At 47.6% G+C, this 20,760-nt stretch overlaps 1 protein-coding gene across 7 annotated transcripts in view; it reads left to right on the top strand.

The window, feature by feature from the left end:
- FOXN3 (forkhead box N3) overlaps nt 1-20,760 on the top strand; it is a 406,284-nt gene that overhangs the window by 157,198 nt on the left and 228,326 nt on the right. For 5 of the 7 annotated variants that reach the window (XM_036841332.1, XM_036841331.1, XM_036841326.1 and 2 more), the window contains exon 3: nt 10,930-11,486. In XM_036841332.1, the coding sequence (XP_036697227.1) occupies nt 10,944-11,486 (543 nt within the window). In that variant the 5' untranslated portion in view covers nt 10,930-10,943. Of the gene's footprint in view, nt 1-6,973; nt 7,189-7,295; nt 7,319-10,929; nt 11,487-20,760 lie in introns of those variants that run through there. The other 2 variants (XM_036841327.1, XM_036841330.1) reach the window with 2 other exon arrangements.

The raw sequence follows: 20,760 nt of genomic DNA, 5'->3' as shown, positions 1-20,760 counted from the left end.
GCTCGCTTAAGTTTTAATTCAGTTCACCAGACTGCCCTCTTAAATAGTTATACCAAGTCACGTTCCTCCGATACCCACACCAATATTGGTGTGGTTATTCTTTTTAAGTCTGTGCCAATCTGATGGATGAAATGAGATAATCACAATTGCCTGAATTGGCATTTCTGGGATTTCTTTGCTTTTTTTTTTTTTTACTGAGGTTGAGCATCTTTTCATGGGTATATTGCCATTTGTGTTCCTCCTTTTGTGAATTTGCCCCATTTCTCATTAGGGTGATAATTTTCTCATTGAGTTGTAAGAGTTATAGATTTAAAATATTAACCCTTTTTCATATGTATGACAAATACTTCCTTGTTTTTTTTTTGTCTTTGAACTTGTTTTATGACCTGTGGTCTTACACACAAAGTTTAAATTGCTTTGTAGTCAAATATGTCATCATTTTCCTTATGATTTATTTACTTAACAAAAATAGCTCTAAGTGCCAGGGCACTGTTACATGTGTTTTACGGATATTCATTCATTTAATCTTTATCACGACCCTACGAAGTGGGTCTTGCTGTATCCTCCATCTTTCCCCCTTTTTTTTTAAGATGAGGAAACTAGGGGTTTCCCTGGTGGCGCAATGGCTGAGAATCTGCCTGCCAATGCAGGGGACACGGGTTCGAGCCCTGGTCCGGGGAGATCCCACATGCCGTGGAGCAACTAAGCCTGTGCGCCACAACTACTGAGCCTGCGCTCTAGAGCCCGCGAGCCACAAGTATTGAAGCCCGTGCACCTAGAGCCCGTGCACAGCAACAAGAAAAGCCACCACAATGAGAAGCCCGCGCACCACAACAAAGAGTAGCCCCCGCTGGCAGCAACTAGAGAAAGCCCGTGACCCAACGCAGCCAAAAACAAACAAATAAATAAATAAATAAATTTATCAAAAAAAAAAAAAGATGAGGAAACTAGGTAGAGAGAAAGAAGCTAAGTACCTTGATTAAGGTTACCCAGTTAGTATGTGGTGAAGTGAGAATACGAACGTAGTCCCAGGCCACTAAGCTATATCAGCTCTGGTCTTGGTATTAGGCTCTCTGTGTGTGTTTATTTGTGGTTGCTTCATAAATGCTCACTGAATCTTCCACATCCTTGAGGGCAAGTGCCACATCTTTTATTTCTCCCAGTTCCTTCCCAGTGCCCTCCACACAGTACTGGGCATGGTATAGCTATATGCTTAATAAGTACTTTTTGACTGAATGAATTGACTAAATCTGGATTCTGGATCATCAGCTCACACTTTTGTTTATGCTCAAAGAGGAGTTGACAGGTTCTATATTTTCCATTTTGCTTCCAGCAGGCGACTTGATAGGCTCGGCTTTGGCTAGGGCACCTGAGCTAATGAATGTCCCTCCACGGGTTCAGCTGTACTTTCCCCTTACTCCACAGCCCTCCTTCCCTCTTCATATAAGCCTCCTGGCTCTAATCCCTGCTGGAGAAATTCTAATAAGCCTTTTCCCAGGCACCACCCTTCAGAACCTGTCAGGTAAACACCAAGGACTCACAAGAGGAAAACCCCAAGAGGGCATGACTGGAAAGCCCAAAGGATGCTTGAACGAGCCTTTGAAACTCACCAAGAGATGGAGGGTCTTCCAGCTGTGGTCCTGGGTGTCTCTTCCTTCTGCAAAGGAGGGAAGGAAGTGAGGAATTATTTGGCTACTATGAACAGCATTCTCACATGTTATCTCAAAGAGACTTAGTCAACCAACAATTAAGGAGTTATCTTTGAACATAATCTCTTGTCGTCTCATATTCAGTCATTGGATAGATTCTCTTGGTTCTTCCTTTGCAGCCTCTCACGCATTCATTTTTTCCAGTCTCACTGACTACTTTCTAATTCAGTGGGTCCCAAAATGTGGTCCCTGGACCAGCAGCAGCATCACCTAGGAGCTTCTTAGAGACGCAAACTCTCAGGCCCCAGCTCAGACCTACGGAATCAGACACTCTGGGGGTGGCGACCAGCAAGCTGAGTTTGCATAAGCCCTACAGGTGATTCTGATGCACATTCGGGTTTGAGAACCGCTGCTCTAATGGAACCCCCCTTTTATTATTCAAACATGATAAATGTGTTGGGTGCTCATTGTAGAAAATTTGGAAAATGCAGACAAGTATGAGAGAAGCAGGCAAAAAAATTACCCCATAACTCTACCCCGCAGAGGGAAACACTATTTTACTATTGTAACATTTTTTCTTATTTAAAAATATGTTAAAAATATGATAAAATATGACAATATGATAAATGATATGATTTTATCGTATATGATTATCATATATGACAAATATGATAATCTTTGTTTCTTTTTGTATGTACTGCGGTGTTTTCTGATTGGTTCTGTCTACTTTTGGCCTTCCATTTCCTTCTTTCCGCTCCTAAAACTCATCTTGGATCCATGATCCCATTCTTCTTCTTTTTTAAAATTGAGATATATTTGACATATAACACTGTGTGAGTTTAAGGTGTACAGCATACTGATTTGATACATTGATACTGAAATATTATCGCCACTATAGCATTAGCTAATACCTCTATTGTGTCACATAATTATCATTTCTTCTAGTATTGGGAATAATCAAGATCTAGTCACTTAGCAAGTTTAATGCTTATAATACAGTTTTGTTGTCTATAATCACTGTACTGTGTATTAGGGCTCTAGGACTTATCTACTAGAGGCAAGCTATTCTTTTCTTTAAAGCATATTTCTGATAGAACAACTTCTGGATCCAAAAATACTCAATGAGTTCCTCTTCCCCTCTGATTACTGTACATAAACTGCTTACCTTAGCATTCAGGAAGTTTTGTGATAGGATGTTTCCTCGCTTATCCACTAATATGCATGCTCCATAAGGAACAAAAACTTTGTATCCCTGGAACCTAATAACGTCATGTACTTGGTGGGCCTCAGTATACTTGTTCAAGGAATGAATGCATCTTCTTTTTTTAAATTAATTAATTAATTAATTAATTAATTAATTTTTGGCTGCCTTGGGTCTTCATTGCTGCGCGCGCGGGCTTTCTCTAGTTGCGGCGAGCGGGGGCTACTACTCTTCGTTGCGGTGCGTGGGCTTCTCATTGTGGTGGCTTCTCTCTGCGGAGCATGTGCTCTAGGCGCACGGGCTTCAGTAGTTGTGGTGCACGGGCTCAACAGTTGTGGCTCGTGGGCTCTAGAGCGCAGGCTCAGTAGTTGTGGTGCACGGGCTTCGTTGCTCCGCGGCATGTGGGATCCTCCCGGACCAGGGCTCGAACCCGTGTCCCCTGCATTGGCAGGCAGATTCTTAACCACTGCGCCACCAGGGAAGTCCTGAATGCATCCTCTAATACAGTCAAGTCATAGTTGATAAATCTGTATGCGCCATTCATGTCTCCTGCCTGGAAAAGCAGTTTGTGCTGTGGCGCTTTCTCAAAGTGCACATGCCTGGGACCTGTCCTAGGAGATTCTGATCTATTAGGTGTGGCTTCCCAGGTATCCCCAGTTGAGAAGCTCAGGTCTAGAATGTCCCTTCCCCGTTTCTATGGATCTATGTTTATTATTCTCCTTCCAAAGTCACCTCCCTTCCCCTCCCCAGTCCTGTTGTACCAGATGGTTCTACTATGCCTCCTGCTGTTAGGAGGGGAGAAGGGAAGAGTTATCTGAATTAGGCCAAGCCAATCAGATTATTTCCCTGGGAATCTGAGCTGTGTAGTGGAAGGCTGAGGCAGTCTGAAGGTGGTGGGCGCTGGCAATCAGAAGGTCCTCTGCTGCTGGCAGCCATGTGTGGTGATATATGAGTAGAGGGAGCCAGCCTTCAGGGAGGAGAGTGGACAGACATATAGAGGGACGTAGGAAGGACAACTTGGTCTCAGAGGGAAAGAGATGGATGGAGAGGAAAACCGCCTCATGACGCCCCAGTTCCACGCAGTCCAGCTGTGCTTCGTGTCCCAGGCTTGACCCAAGTTCCCACTTGGGTGTCCTTTTCCCTGGAGTCAATGTGAAGGATCCTGTTCAGAAGCCCGTCTTTCCAGGCCTGCCTCAGATTCCTCCTCGTATTTGAAAGTCCCTCAGGTCTTCTCACCTGCAGCCCTCTCTCACTGCCATCACTGGCCTCGAGAGGGGTCGCGGGGCTTTACACTGAACTCTTCATAAATAATCATGTTGGCTAAATAACCAGTGATGGGGGAGGGGCTTTAATGTTCCAGGGCAGAGAAGCATGTTGGAGAAGAAAGCACAAAACACCACGGCGAGGGCCAGTCCTCTCCACAGAGGAGGAACCTGGGGTCCCATGCTGACTGCAGACTGACTGGGCTAGAATCTGGGTCCTCCCGCTCCCAGATACAAGTACTCTCAGCCCAGGCCCAGACGGGGCTGCGGAAAGGTCCCATCAAGTCCCCAGTCAGGAAATAGGTGTTGCCCAAAGTGAGTTCTAGAGCACACCTAGGATTCTGCTGTCAAACGTGTTTGTAAAACAATGATTTAAACAGTTCCACTTGTTTCTTTGAGGCTTCTCCGGCTCTAAGGCACAAGGAAGGGTACTTCCTGAAAGTTCAAGAGGGGAACTGAGAATGAGTCTGTGGCTAAGCGACTTTGGCTCCTGCCCCCCTTTGTCAGGGAGCAGGTCCCAGAGACAGGAGTCTATGGACTTATGAGGTGGAAAGGCCACTCTAAGCCTTCTTTTGGCTTTTAGCAAAGGTCTGGATTCCCCATTTCAGACAGACAGGCAACCACGTGTACCCTGCTCTCCACATCAGGCAGGGCTGGTCCACCACTTCCTCTTCAGGCTGATGATACTTTCTCACAACTCTTGCTGCATTGGTAACGGGAGAGAGAAATTAAGAAATATGTATGAGAATGGAAGAAACCAAAAGCCGCAGAGGGAAAGAGAGGTGAGCTCATGAAAGGCAGCTTACCTCACCTTACTCCACCCTCTGCTTAGGGGCTGCTTCCGGCCCAAAGCTTGCTGTGTCTTTAAGTTTCTGTTCACATAGGATGGCTGCTTTAGACACAGTCCTTGTACAGTAATCACGTGCTTACATCCCGTCCTTTTGAGCTCTGAGGAAGAAGGAAAGGACAAGGGGTCAACATACCTGCCACCTCTACTTAACATAGAGATTTCTACCTACGGTGTGAGTGTGGTTGGGTGGGGAGGCTTGGGACCTGGCAGTTGAAGGGGAGGACGGAAGAGGACTATTTCTTCCTCCCCAAGCCAGCAAAGGTCTCTGGCCTTGGTTCCTTTGATGAGAGATTCACCAGCCTCATCTGATAGGCAGATGGAGGTATCTGCATTAGGCTGAGCTCCTGTCCTGGCTTTGTTACCACCTCTGACCTTTAGAAACTCCAACTCAGGACTTCAGATATATCTCGTTTGTCCCTCTTGCTTCACGCTTTTTGCTTAGCGACTTGGGGTAGGTCAAGTGTTCAGTAATTAAAGGGGTGGGGCTGGATGACCTCAGGCTGCCCTTGGGCCTTCACCTCTGAATCATCTCCCAGGTGGGTGGGATTTGCCTTGGCACTGGTAAGTAATAAGGCCTGTGGTGAGTGCCCTGCTGAAAACTTACCACCCACCATCTTGGAGCTTTGTGAAGTGGAACGACTCTCAGATTGATTGGAGTTTCCTTATTTTTGGAAATTAAAAAAACTCAGAAACCCGGTGGGAATTTTCTCCCCCTTTGGCTAGGTTACAAGGTACTGCAACCTGGAGCGGTTTCTGAGGGAGATCACTCCGGGCCTCCTCACTGGTTTCCCTGCGGTTTTCAGAGAGCTCAAAAGGGCCTGTCCTCTGGCTCAGGTGGTGGCTGGCAGAATGACCTGGGATTCTCTTCTGTGCAGGAACCCACTGATTTGGTTATCAGTAGGTGTGCAATCATATTTTTATTTATGTCACCACCAGGGTGTCCTGTTGGACTCTCCTTTCATCCTCTCCAAAGGCTGCTGCTTGGTGTGGCTTCAGCAGCGGGTGGCCCATCTTTAGAGGCGCCTAAAGACTTGGAGTGGTGGCCCTGCGAGTTGTCGGTGGGGTTCTTGAAAGCTCTAAATATGAAAGACATGAGGCTTGTTTTCGCTGGAGGCTTAGAGGTCGGCTGGGGCGTTGAGCACAACCCACTGGAGGCCCCACGGTTTGGCCTTCAGGACGCCTCTTGCTCTGTAATCTGTAATGGCCACCCTCCCTCCCCGGCAGACACGCGCCGGCGGACAGACGAGAGGCGCAGCCACCTGGGCGGGAGGCTGCGGTGCCTTTGTGCCTTTACTCCCGGGGCACGAGGTGGCAGCTGGAGGAGGGCTGGGGATGGCCCCGGGAGTCCCGCCAGGACGCCGTAGTTGGGGAGAAGTGGAATCTCTTCTCCCCCTCGCAAGCCTCGCCCGCATCGTAATTCTTTTTATTTTTACTTTCGAGCCATGTAAGGCATGCGGATGGGTAGGAGCGTTCCGGCGACACGTTGCCAGAGGCGCAGCGCCCGCCGGCCCGCGTGGCCAGAGCCCGGGGAAGGGACAGGCCGCGCGCCGCCCGCCCCACCAGACCCGCCGATCACGGTCGCGGCTGCCCGGGGTCGCAGAGCCCGCGCCGGCCACCCCCGCTCCGCGAGGCCGCGGGAAGCGAGTCCGCGCGGCCCAGCCGGGTCTCGGCTCCGGCTGCGCCTCGGGAGCGCCCGGGCGCGGGTAGCAGGGCCGATCGTGGCGCGGGGAGCTCCGGCAAGGGCCGCCCCGGCGGGTCCGCGCCCCGCGCCCCAGGCCACTGGCGGCCCGGCCCACGTTTTCCCTCTCTCCCTCTCCCTCCGCCCCCTCCGCTCCGTCCCTCCCCTTCGCTCCCCTCCCTCCCCGCGCTTCCCCTCCTCCTGCCTGGTCATGTGTCGCCTTTTTTTGTTTGCAGTGGAAACAATTTCTCGCCGCTCGGCGCGCCCCGGCCCGACGCGCCGCGGCGGAGGCGAGCGGGAGGCGGGACGGGGCGGGGAGAGCGGCGGGGCCGGCGGGAGGACGCGCGGCGCGCCCGGCGGACGCCGCAGGTCCCATGCCGCGCCGCGACCCCCGCGCCCCTGCCGCCCGCCGCCCCGGGCTCGCCGCGCCGCGTCCGCGCGTCCTTAGCCGGGCCACCAAGCGATGCCCGCTGGGCGCCTGCGAAAGTTTGTCGGCTCCCGCTGAAGGGCAGCGGCGCCCCCGCGTCCCCGCGCCCCGCTCCGGCCAGGTGAGTTTGCTCCCCGCTCCCGCCCGCGCCCGAATGGGATTGGGGTGACTCGGGGCGGGGGCAGTCGTTCGAGGCCGTCCAGGAGGCGACCTCGCCGCTCTCGACAGACCGGGGAGTCCGCAGTTCCTGGGTGAGCGGGCCCGGGATTGGGGGGCCTGGCCGGGCGGGGAGACGGGAGCCCCCGAGCGGGGAAGTTGCCCAGTCCGAAGAGTTTCCTGCCCCGACGTGCGGGCTGTTTCCCGGTGCCTCGATTTCCGAAAAGCCGCCCTAAAGGAACAGAGTTAGTATTGTCCGCGAAGGACTGGATCCCCGCCGTTCCGGGCCGGGGCAGGGGGTGCCGATCAAGGGGAGACCCCAAGACGACAGACAGCCTCCTAACAAAGATTCCCCCCCCCTCCCCAAACTGTGCAGGCTTGGTTGGCACCGGCAGAGAGAGTCTCCGGAGACTCTAGAGGCTTGACTCCTCCTCACCCCGGCCCTCTTTGAAACCCTCCTTGGGTCCTGGAGAAGTTGGGGGACGGCGGGCTTTTATTGATGTGTTTTTAAGGCTCGCCGCGGTGCGGCCAATAAAAGGTTTATGACATCTGACCGGCAGTGAAGGTATGCGAGCTCCCAATTGCCCTGTATACGGGGAGAAGAGCAGTTTCCCCGTTGCCCGGCAACGCCGCTGATTGACGCGGGACGCAGCCAATCGCCGCTCCCGCAGGTCCCCTTGAAATGTTTTTGACAAGTACAGTAGACGGGAGTGGAGCGCGTGCGTGCGTGCGCGCGCGCAGAGGGGGGGGTTGCCCCCCCCCACCCCAAACTCGCAACTGCCCTGCTCGGCTTGGAGAGGATTTCTCAACTTTTTAAAGTTCACATTGAACATCTGTTCAGAGCTGGGCCAGTAATGTCTTTGTCAGTTATTTGGAGCCCTCTGGTAGTGGGCAAGAAACTAGCTTTCCTGCTGCATTTTCTCCGTTAAAAAGGAAAAAAAGATAAGAAAACACAGCAAGTCATAAAAAAACAAGAAGAGGGTGTGCGTGTGGGGAACGTAACCAATAGCAAACCGAAAAATTGTTAAGGAGGTCACTAGTGAATAACTATTTGCGGATCCGGTGGAGCAACCTTATTGGCAGCAGATTAAAAATGTTTGCTTAACTGCAGACTCACATGATCCGGATTCTTTTTTTTTCCCCCCTCTAAAATAGGAGGAGAAAAAGATTTGGTGAATTATGTAGTTAGAGTACAATAAAGAAAACTCCTCAGCTGTGGTTTCTGGGAACTGTTTTTTAAAATGGAACTGTAGTGATCAGCAGCTCTTGATGCCGTTGCTATAAAATGCGGGATTTATAGGGATGCAGTTAACAGTTGGAGAACATGGGGGGCACAGAAACACAAAGCAGACAAATGATCCAAGGGTGCTGGGCCCCGGTAACCCTCTTTTCTTGACAGTGCTGTTTTTCTAATAAAACCATATTGCTGGCAATGTTTGTTTAAAACAAAAGAAAACGTGGAGAATAGCGTGTTGGTTCCTTTGGGAAGCTACTGACAAATAAGCAAATTAAAAAGAAAGAGAGCAGCATGTTGTCATAGCAACAGTGCAATTAAATTACTTTACTGTCAGCCATGATATAATTTTCCTGTTTGGAAGCTCAGGAGACATAAAACTTTCCTCTGGAGCTGAAGTTGACTTCAGTGGCTGGGTCGTTGTTCTCTTTTGTACTCGACCATGTGGATATTCCTGGTTATCAGAAAATTAGGTTTTTTGATGGGGGTACGTGGAAACTTTGAGAGAGACAAGCCTAATGTTGATTTGTTTGTAAAGAAGGTAAAAGGAGAATCAGGCTGGTCTCTGTCTTACCCCCAAATTTAAGATACTAGATTATTCTTTAAAATGTGTCCTGTACTACTCAGGTTAGCCTCCTTTTTTGATGAAAAAATATTCCCTGTGGATGAACCCGAGGTAGGTATCTGAACTGCCCTGCTTCCATGGGACTTTGGTCTCTGTGGATGTTTTCTCTCCTTAGCGTTGGACATCTACCAGCAGCTCCAGACAGCTCCCCCCCCCCCCTCAGGCCTTTGGTCTGTAGGTTCTGTTTGTCCACTTTTGGGGAGGGGGTCTGCTACCATTCTCAGGCACCTTTGACTAGCTGTTTAGTGCCCCACATTATGCTTTCTAGAATCTCATTCTAGAGCTTCCCTAGCTGAAGTGGCAGTTATTTTAGGCATGTTATCAGTGGGCATTTCGAGCCTTAGAATGATCATGTCTTTGCTCTTGATGTGTTCATTCTTTTTTCTAGATAGACTGCTTGATCTTCTTACTCAGGGGTGGGGTGGAGGATAAAACAGACCCCAAGCGCATTGTCTGAGCACTGTAGACGGAGAGTGGGAGACCTCTTTCATTATCTGACTGTTCTTTCCATCTCACATTGAGTGCTCATGGGTTGAATGTGCCTTGTATCTGTCGGGTCATTCTGTTTGTGGACTTGTCACCTCCCCCATTGTCTTTCCTCATCAGATATTTTACTCCCTGTTCTAGGTCATTGATAACAATGGGGGAGGGGTAGAGTAGAATTCTGTAGCAGTTTTTGTTGGATTTGCCTTCCTGTCTTGAAGCTCTTGGTTGCTCTCCTGACTTTTTTCACCGATTTTAACTTCAGTTAATGGCTTATCTTCACATTCCCATGTATTTGTGTGGTGTCTGACGTTACTCACTTTTTTGTTCAGATTGTAGTGTCCCAAAGAGATTAAATGTACTTCCTCCTCCAGTTTGAATCCACAGAATTCCTTGGCATCACTCTTTAGACTTGCCAAGTGTTGTTAAAGTTGCAGTTTTAGGTCATGACTTGCGGTGAAAGAAAGAAAAAAAAAAATCAAATAAAACACTACCAAATTGATGCCCATCATAGCCATGGTTTTGATTCCTAGTCAGTTGCAGCGGTCTTTGTATGGAAAGAGCTGAACTTAATCTGAACCAACTGGCCTTAAACTTATAGGTATGTCCTTTTTTTTTTTTGAGAAAGATAAACAGTGAGACCTGTCACCCAAAGTGACATGGGCTGTGGTTGCACTTATTTTGTGGTGTTTATTGTGCGGCTCGAAAGAATTTTGTACATATTCATGTATAATAGGTAAACTGAGGCAGCAGGAAATAACTGATTTTTCCAGGGTCACAGTGGGAGTCTTCATAGATCAGGAAGAAGGCATTGTGGGATTTCCCATTCTTTTTTTTTTTTTGATTGAAGTATAGTTGATTTACAATGTTGTGTTAGTTTCTGGTGTACAGCAAAGTGATTTTATACGTATATATATTCTTTTTTGTATTCTTTTCCATTGCGGTTTATCATAAGATATTGAATACAGTTCCCTGTGCTATACAGTAGGCTTATCCATTCTATATATCATAGTTTGCATCTGCTAATCCCAAACTCCCAATCCACCCCTCCCCCTCCCATTCTTTTCTTGGCATGTGCACATTAAAGGTGCTGTGAACATTTCCTGGCTTGTACTTAAGGGGTAACAGGTCATTGCGCTATGTGCGTGGTAGACCGAATTTACTGCTGTTAATCGGGCATCTCTGTGTGGTGGAATGTGGGTTAACATCGCTCAGTGTGGGAGCCATGAGGGGATGTTCGTAAGTGGTAGGGGGTCCACAGAGGTGGCAGGGGTGGGAGGGGGGCATAATCACTAGGGCGGGTATGGCTGCCTCTCTGTTTTGGGTTTCACCGCCTCGTCTTCTCTCTGTCATGTGTTTCCCAGGAGCCTTCACGTAAATGGGTCCAGTCATGCCTCCCAGTAAGAAGCCAGAAAGCTCAGGAATTAGTGTCTCCAGTGGGCTGAGTCAGTGTTACCGGGGCAGCGGTTTCTCCAAGGCCCTTCAGGAAGACGATGACCTCGACTTTTCTCTGCCTGACATCCGATTAGAAGAGGGGGCCATGGAAGATGAAGAGCTGACCAACCTGAACTGGCTGCACGAGAGCAAGAACCTGCTGAAGAGCTTCGGGGACTCGGTCCTGCGGAGCGTCAGCCCCGTCCAGGACCTGGACGATGACACGCCCCCATCCCCTGCCCACTCCGACATGCCCTACGATGCCAGGCAGAACCCCAACTGCAAGCCCCCCTACTCCTTCAGCTGCCTCATATTTATGGCCATTGAGGACTCGCCAACCAAGCGCCTGCCGGTAAAGGATATCTACAACTGGATCTTGGAACATTTTCCGTATTTTGCAAACGCACCTACTGGGTGGAAAAACTCAGTGAGACATAATTTGTCCTTGAATAAGTGTTTTAAGAAAGTGGACAAAGAGAGGAGTCAGGTAAGCCTCTGGGTCTGGAACTCAAGTTTTTCTTTTTGAAATTAAACATGTTTCTCCATTAATAAAAAATGTTCAGGAATGTAAATTCACCACACGGAAGTAGCAGTTATAAAACGGGTAATTCTATGTCATTTCATTCATTTAGATAATTGTCAAGAACTTCCTTTTCCTGTGTTTGGTGTTTCTAAAGCCAGATTGAGGGTTTCCCACTGGGGAACGTGGTTACAAAGCAGTGGTTTACAGACTTGATTGGTTCTGAGTATCATCGTCCTTCAGAGTCGGTGGGTGGGTCCCCCTTTGGCTTTGGAGACCAAACAAAGGTCTGTATTCTGAGGGCAGCCATGAACCATGAGGTGTGTGTGTATACATACATATATATATATATGTGTGTGTGTGTGTGTGTGTGTGTGTGTGTGTGTGTGTGTGTCTGTGTGTTGTGTGTATATTTGAGGAAAGTTGCCACCAAGGGCTAGAAAAAAATGGCATCTATTTTCGTTCTGAATATTAACTTGGAGAAAGGCAGCTGGTCCAGGATTCTGGAACAAATGGACAGTGGTGGACATTGCGGGGGGCGACTTGAGCATCCTTATATACTCCAAGACCAAAGACACGAATTGCCCAGGCGACTCTCTTGAAATCAGGTGTCTACAAAGTGTCTGGCAACTTTGAAACTCCCTCTGAGTATGGAAGGTGGACTGAGGGTAAGGTTCCCATTCAAGACTGACTTTCAGAAGGTGGAATTTTGACTTTAAAGACTTCAAAGCTCGAGCTTCGTGGTTCGCTAAAGGAAGACAGTTTTAATAATTTGCTTTATTTTTCTTGTAAGGAACACAATAGGTATGGTAGAAATAGGATTGACTGTTAGAGCTGGAAATCAAAATTGTGACCTAGCTTGGGGTTCTGAAAAGTAATGTAGCCACAGTTAAAATAACTTGCCAGAAAACGTACTCTCCACAAAGTTTTCGTGTTGCCCTATTCTCACGGTTTTGGTTTCCGTGTTAGTGGTGCTGTGGTGTGGAGCTGGCGGTCTGCTTTCCATCATTTTTAAAGTTCAGGTTCGGGCTCAGGACCACTCTGGAGTGGGCTCAGCAGCTGTGCAGGGTCGGGGCCTTTCATTTCTTTCTCTCCAGGAACAGGTATGTGCTTCCAGTTGAATCTTGAGCCTGAGAAGATTCTACTTGTCCTTGGCCTGGAAGACTACGACTGTGGCAGTGGTGAAACCCTATTTTTCCTTGCTGCCACTGGGCACGTTTGTCTGCAGATGCTGTTCACCCCGAGTTTATGTTAAGGTGGAGCGTGGGCGTGCAGGGTTTCAGGAGGGTGTTGCCCAGGAAGAGGAAAGATGTGGAGACTGAGGAGCTTTGCCGCTGATCGTGGGTGCAGGTGGCGCCTGGATCCAGCGTGCAAGTGTGAACACTCCTGAGTGCTCTGGGCCCTGCCTTCCCAGTTACGTACTTATTTTTATGTAACTGTAACAGTCGGGGGGCACTGCTGTTGTCCCCAGGTGTCCATCACTTGCCCTCCTCCCCTCCGCATCCCAGAATGGGCATCCGAAGACTGACCTCCGGACTTGGCTCTGCTGAGTGTTTTAAGATCATTCCTTGAACTTAGAGAAAATTCGCCGCTCCCCTGTAAAGAACCAAGTCTGTGGTCTTAAAAACTTCCATATAGGTGGGTCCTTAAGAAAGGGAAAATCTTGGGAAGCAATTCCAGGGTTAGAAGGTAGAGAAGAAAGGGCTCTCAGGTCCGCCAGAGCAGCACATCCCTGATGAAGCAATGATCAGGGCTTTAAGTTGGTGTGAAATGATTCTGCAAGTTACCACATGCCTGGGTCGGCGTGTTTGTCATCACGCCGGGGCACATAATAGTAATTTAGCAAATGCACTCTCTGAAATGTTAAACAAGACCAGCTCCAAAGTATGCAGAGAGACCCGGGAGTATTATTCATCAGCCTGGGGAGTGACAAGCGGGCGTTGGATGGCACCCCGGCAGGAGCGCCATCTCCCCCTTGCACCCCCCCTGCCCCGCTCTGGGAGTCGTGTTTTCCTGGGGCGATGGTTGTCATTCCGCAGATAGCGCCTGTAGAAAGGGAATGGTTTTAAGGGCTTGAGTTTGTTCATCTTGTGAAATGTTGAGCTCTGGCTTCCTGGGCGCACCGACCTGTGTTAACATGCTTCAGATCAGATGCCAGTCACTTTTGTGGCTGGGAGTTTGTTCCCGGGGTTTGTGATGCTGTGAGAACAAAGCAAGGTGTGTGAACTCCCCACTTTACTCCTCTTTGCTCGGATAACCCTGGGGCCAGCTGCTGGCTGCCCTGAGAGGGGCCGAGTCCCGGGTACCCTCAGGCACTGGTCTCGACCCACTCATTTGTGGTTTTCTCCGGTGGCCAGCTGAGTAAGGGAAAGGCATTTCCCTCACACTCTGCCCAGGGGAAGCTCCTCGGGCTCTCAGGTAAGCTCATGTTTTCCCAGAGGATTTTACTTGGCTGTAGCTCCCGTGCTGAGGTTTCTGCTGCAACACAGAGACTAAATGTGCCCGAATGTTGGTGAGAAAGATGCCAGGGGAAGGGGAGGATGGAAGCCTTGCGAGCTGTGTTTCCAGAGTTAGCCATTCCGCTTTTTGTTTTCTTTTTAAAAGTGTGGGACACGGTTTTTTTTTTTTTAAACATCTTTATTGAAGTATAATTGCTTTACGATGGTGTGTTAGTTTCTGCTTTATAACAAAGTGAATCAGTTATACATATACATATGTTCCCATATCTCTTCCCTCTTGCGTCTCCCTCCCTCCCACCCTCCCTATCCCACTCCTCTAGGTGGTCACAAAGCACCCAGCTGATCTCCCTGTGCTATGCGGCTGCTTCCCACTAGCTATCTATTTTACATTTGGTAGTGTATATATGTGGGACACGGTTTTAAACTTGGCATAAGCATGAGAATGCAGAATGTGGTGTGATCCTTGTCCCTGGGGGCTTGGGACAGTCCCCTGCCGCACAGCTGCTTGGCTGGGGTGCTGGAGAAGGGAGCACCCTGGGTGGCACCAGAATCACCTGCGGCACTTACACACAACCGCCACTTCTCAGCCCCTTCCTGGAGACGCTGATTCAGTGGATTTGAGGTGGGCTGGGGAAAACCAAAATTCTGTTAAGCTTCGTAGGTATTTCTGATTTACAGCCAGATTTGGGAATCCTTGAACTAGTTCCCCTTTTGGGTTCTTTCCAGTGCTGAGATTTCATCAAGGACATATTCTCATGAATGGGTAAGTTAGGTGAGAATAGCGGTTTTTTTTTTTTTTCTTCCTGTTTTATCTCTAACAGGACTTTGAAAGATAGAGGTTTTTTTGTTTGTTTGTTTTGTTTTTGTTTTTTTCCCAATCATGGAAAATTTCAAACATATACAGTAGAGAGAATCAGTCACTGTACAGTAGTGACTGCATACAGTAGTACAGTGACTCTGTATAACCACCGTCACTGCCCACACCACCAGATTTAGTAGTTAACAAGGGCTTGCCTCTCTTATTTCGTTCTTTTTTTTTTTTTTTTTTTTGCTGTTGCTTAAGTATTTTGAAGCAAATCCTAGCCCTCATGTCATTTTATCCCAACATATTTTAGTGTGCGTAAGAACAGTTTCCATAACCACAATGCCAGTGTTACCTCTGATAAAGTGAACAGGTCTTTGGCCTCACCTCAAGCCAGATCTGTGTTCAGATATCCTGGATGGTTTACAAAATGTTTGTTTGAATAAGGATCCAAACATTGCTTACACATTGCATTTGGCTTTGTTTCTTCAGCTTGTTTCCATCCACGGCAGACCCCTGCCCCTTCCTTGTCAAATAGACCCCTCCACGTAATATGTCTGCTTCATTGGGGTTTCATTAAGCTTGTTCCTCTGTCCCCTTGTACATATATTCTGTGAAATGGAAGTAAGTGCTAAAAGGCTAGATCACATTCCGGCTTGTTTTCCCTCAGGAATACTTTATAGACGAGTCTCGTGCCTCCTCGCATCAGGAAGGCTGGTTGACCCACTCCTGGGGTTGCTGTGCTTGTGCTGTGGGTTCATGTAGAGTCGGCTGTTCCCTCCTCTGCAAAGTCCCCATCAGCCTTTCATCTCACGGTTTCATCTATGGACGCCCTTTGCCCACATCAATCAAGATTGCGGTCCAAAGTCTGGGATTAAGTTTTGTTATTTCCTAAATACAGTTCTTAGTTGGAACCATAAGCTTAGCATGTCCTAACCTCTCTGAGTATTTGTAAATGAGAAGTAAAGTGTACTTTTCATTGTTTTATAAACTGGATTATAATGGCTCAGGGGTGTGTGTTGCTATTTCTGTGCTTTTTCTTTACTTCCCCTCTTGACACTTTAACAAAACACATTGTTGTCATAACAGGGTTTATAAAGGAAACAGTGTGCAGAAATATGTTTATTATATCCAGGGCTGAGTGCTTTAAGTACAGTTTTAGCTTGTAAATATAAGCAGCTTGTCTTGGTTGAAAGAGGCCTGGATTGGAGGCCAAGATACCTGGTTCTAGTTTTGATGCTGGAGATACATGGCTGTCTTGGGCCTCAGTTTTCTCAGCTGTAGAAGCAAGAGTTTATTGTTACTTGAAGCTTCTTAATTTGGGGGTCTATGAATGTGAGAGGCTTTGCAAACAGCCTGAAATTATTGATAACATGTCATGTGACTATGCATTTTCCTAGAGGATCTCAAGATTTTGTTTGATCAGTTTTTAGGTTCTTAATGGGACCTCTGACCCTGGAAAGGTGCAGAACCACTGGTATTTTATAATAACAATAGTGGACTTAATATGGAACACTTGCTTTGTGCTTTCCCAATATATCATTTCTTTCTCACTATAACCCTATGAGGTAGGCCCTAGTTTCATTCTTAAAATAGATGATGAGTTAAGCTCAGAGTGGTTAAGCAACTTGCTGGAGGTCACGCAGCTAGTAAGTAACACAATAGGAATTCACCTGAATTCCCTGCAAATCTAAAGGGCATGTGCTGAAATTAACTCTGGTGCCTGAGAACACTTTCTCAGTGTAGACACTGCTGTAGATGATCTCTATGTACTTCCTCAAAGTAGCCTATGAACATGAGTTACAGGGGAATTAAAATAACCCAGATAAACTCAGAATTTACTCTGCGGGTACAGGATAGAGAAAGGTAAATATAGAGAATATTTTTGTGCTGTCAGGATGGGGCCAAGCTCTGTCCTTGTCAAGCAACTGGAAGGGTGTCGGCGTTTGCACGAAGCCTATCATGGCCCTCCAGCTCCCCGTTTCCAGGCTCTTCCCAGGCCCCCTGCCTCCCAGGTCGCCTCCACTGAGGTCTGGCCAAAGTTCAAAGCCCCTTCTCCCTGCATAGACACTGTTTATACAAGTTCTCCCTCCAATTCCCAGCCCCCTTGATGTTCGCTTTTCCATCCTGGTGGATGAAATTCTTTTTCAAAGGCAGTTTTGAAAATGTAGCACCTCTTATATGGCAACACCCCCATACCACAGTTGCTCTCATCCCCTCCTCTTGGGGGTGCAACCACAGAATCAAGAGCATTTCCCTTTCCCGTGTAATAGCCACCATACCTGTGATGGTCACTTTAGGAAGAAGAAAGCCCTTAACTACTACTGTTATTATTTTGGGGGGATGGGGATAAATGATGCTCTTTGAAAAACTGTGCAGTTCTGTCCTGATGAGTAAATTACTAAAAATCAGGGTAATGTGGGATGGTAGGACATGCAGAAATGAGATGAAGTGTATAAGATTCTTCCACGGCCTCTGGGGCAAGTGACGGTCCTGTTTGTCCCTGAGCTGGCGCTGCCCTGGGCAGCAGTAGGAACACAGCCTCTTTCTCACCAGCGCCCACTGCCTGGCAGGCTGCTCTCTATTGTCTATGCTATAGGCTGTGTAGCCGTGGAAGGTTGAGACCTTACCAACCTTTCAGGCCGTCTCTGGGGGCCCTGAAATAAACATACCCCCATGTCACAGGCCCTGGAATAGGAAGCACTTCATACCAGCATCCTCAGGGAGGCCAAAGAATCTATGTACTGCCTTCGGCCACGCTGCCCCACCGATCTTGCCCATTTGTTCCTTCCAGACACTGCTCTTTCTTGATTCTTCGAGGCATAGGTGCTTTGGCTGGGGGGACATTTCTGTTGTCTTGCTCTTGCCAGCTGTTCATTGCTCATTCATTCATTCGACAAACTTTTTAAAGCACCTGTTGTGCTCAGTACGTACTATACTTCACTATACTAAGTGCTAAAAGGGTACAAGATTGAATGTGAATGTGGCCACGGCCTAGAATTGAATTGAATTGAATGTGGCCATGGCCTAGAAAGACTTCGTGGTCCAGTGAGCCCCACCTGCAGAAATTCCTTCTAGCTAACGGAATTCACCAGCAGAAGCCCTTCTTTCAGTGCTCTCCCCCCCTTTTACTTATCTGTTTCTGGTTTCTCACATCATTGCTTTTCTGGCCCTTCCATTTCAGGGATACCCTGCTTTTCTAGCCCCCACAGTGACTCCCCTGCTATTGACCTTGATGAGGGTCTATACACGTGTTCTGGAAAGCTTGGTTCTTTGGGATCACAGGGCCCCATTAATGTATCTGTCCAGTATCACTTTGCAAGGTAGGGCTTGGTTGTCCCTAGGCAGGTCTATGAGATGCTTCTTCATCGATGTACTGGCTGGATATGCAACCAGCAAGAAATTATTCTCAGAACGTCCCCTGTTGAGCTGAAGAGGCTCTAGGATTTCCCTTTGAAATCACTTTAGCTGCAGGATAATTCTCTGTGCTAAATAATATAGGAAGTTGGCACACCGATCTCCCATGTGAAAGTCATGTGTTTCGCTTCTTTCACAAATAGTGATGGGTTGTTGGGATTAATCAGTATCCTCTCATGGAGCCCTTGGCCATCTTAATGCTGTTAAGCTTTAGCAATATGATGGCAGATTGTAGATTTTTTAGAAAATTCTGTCTCCTTCCCAGTGGACATTTTTGCACTTGAAACAGATGATGATATATTTAAAAGCTAACGTAATGTTCGTTTCGATGATACCGTGTTTATTAGGCTGGTCTTTTGTTTGCAGATTTGGGATTCGTGGACCCCTTAAAGTGTTTAATTCTTGTTCTCCACCCATGTCGCTTTTAACTTTTTTGCTGCTTCTCTCAGTGAATACCTCCAGCCAGCCCTGTAAGAATTTGTCTTGGCTGCATTTGCTTCAACACTGGCTTAAAGTTTTCAGACAGTAGGAATTCCATCCCGCCGCTCCTGTGGCATGCCTCCCTGTTAGTAGGACATCAGTACCTTATTGCCTGTGATTTCAGGGGCTTCGAACACCTTCTGCTTGTTAGTTACTTTATTCAATGGAATTATTTGGTGATATCAAAGGTTAAAATTTAAAACGAGATTTGGTTCTTGCCTTTTAGGAGTTTACATTCCAGTGAAATAGGAGACACTATAAAAATATAAATAAAGAAGAGTAAACTGTTACAGGTATGAGAAGTATGCCAGATCAGTAAGTGATTGGTGTCATTGAGGTCAGTCAAGGAGGCTTCCCCTCCCCAACGAGGGGCACTTGGAGCTGAGATAAAAGACAGTAATGGACAAGTTTTGAATATTCCTTACGGGGGGGGGGGGCGCGGGGCGGGAGGGCACTTGAATAAATTGTTAACAAAGCATGAATGAACATGAGACCTCCAAGAATGGAGTAGTTAGGATGAGGTTTGACTGTTTCTATTATAAATAGAAACTCCAAATAACAGTGAATTAAGCTAGAAGTGCATTGCTTTGTCACATAAAGTAAGTCTTGAGGAATTGGACAGAGATCAACATTCCGTTTATCTTTCTGATCTACTGTTCTTAGTACACTGCTGGTTTCCATTCTCAAAGTCGTCTTATGGTCCAAGATGGCATCTGCTACCTTGTTCTCATTTTAGGAAGCAGAAAGGGGTATGCAGGGAAGGACAAAAGGGGGTTCCATTGAGTTACCAATTTTAAGGAGCTTTTCCAGAAACACCCCTCCTCCCCCCTCCCCCCCCACTCTGCTTTCATCTTATTGGCTAGCACCTGGCCACATGACCACTCTTGGCAGCAAAGAAGGCTGGGGAGTGTAGTCTTTTAGCTGAGCCCATTGCAGTCCCAAATAAAATGCTGGTTCTCTTACTAAGCAAGCATGAGATTTTCTGTCACAGAGGTCTAGGCGGTCTAGGAGATGCATGTTGCTGGACCCAAGGGATGTGTTGGAACAGTATCAGAGAAAAGGAAAGAGAGAAATGGGTGGTCGGGGAGGTTATGTAAATGAGTATGAAGAATTGGTGGGGAGCTAGGATGCTAAAGGGGGAAATTTAAATTGCTCTTGTAACTTAAAGTAGAGATGATGACCCGTTTTTCAAATATTCCAGTTAATCAGCGTTTTGCTTCCAGATATTCTGGTTAAATTGCATTTAATATCTTCAAAAGCAATAGCTTGATAGAGGTGAAGATGTAGTCTGTGGCAGGTGTGATAAGAAGAAAAGCAAGGGAAATATATGGTTGAAGATAGGGAGGAACGTAAAGTAGTTCTTTTAATAATAACTCGATGGTTTGCTGTGCGAGGTTACTGACAGTTCCAAGAAGAGAATGAAGTCTTTGATTTACGTGTGTGTGTATGTGTATGTGTCTGTGTGTGTGTGCACGCGTGCTGTTTGAGTACCTTGGCTTGTGAACTCAGCAGGAGACCAGTAAATACTGGCAGAGTGACTCTGCTGCCTCTCAGGGGAACAGGGTCTCCAATTACCCTTCCTTCTCTTCCTTTTGTCCCCACAGGGTTTGTAGGGGGTCCCCTCTGGGCCCATTGGGGTCAAGGTCAGTGTTGCCTTCCACTTATTGGAGCTCTGTGAAGGGCCTCATAGAAAGCGGTGACTGTCATCCTTGAGGGACAGGACCCATAAATGATTTAACTGATGTCATTAGATAGAAAACAGTCAGCTAGCAGAACACTTGTACATACGTACTTTGTTTTTAGAAGAAAAGGCCAAGTCATGTGAGCACAGACTCCAATCATGGCTGTCGTGGAAGGAGAAAATAATCCAGTCTCCTGGCACCAGAGGACAGGCAGTGTGGCACAGAGCTGGAGTGCAGAGTCACGCTAAGTACTCCCGGAATACTTCACGGAATGCTGAGTTCCTTCTAGAATCTTCCCTAGATGCAGCCATGTAAAGTGAGAACCCGCATTTGCAGCCACAGTTCTGAGACCCTACGGAAGCCTTACTTTGCAAAGTAAAAATTAGACGCCTCACTTACAA

The sequence above is a fragment of the Balaenoptera musculus genome, chromosome 2, assembly GCF_009873245.2.
Source record: "Balaenoptera musculus isolate JJ_BM4_2016_0621 chromosome 2, mBalMus1.pri.v3, whole genome shotgun sequence".
NCBI lineage: Eukaryota > Metazoa > Chordata > Mammalia > Artiodactyla > Balaenopteridae > Balaenoptera > Balaenoptera musculus.
This window is presented reverse-complemented; position numbering and strand designations above follow the sequence as displayed.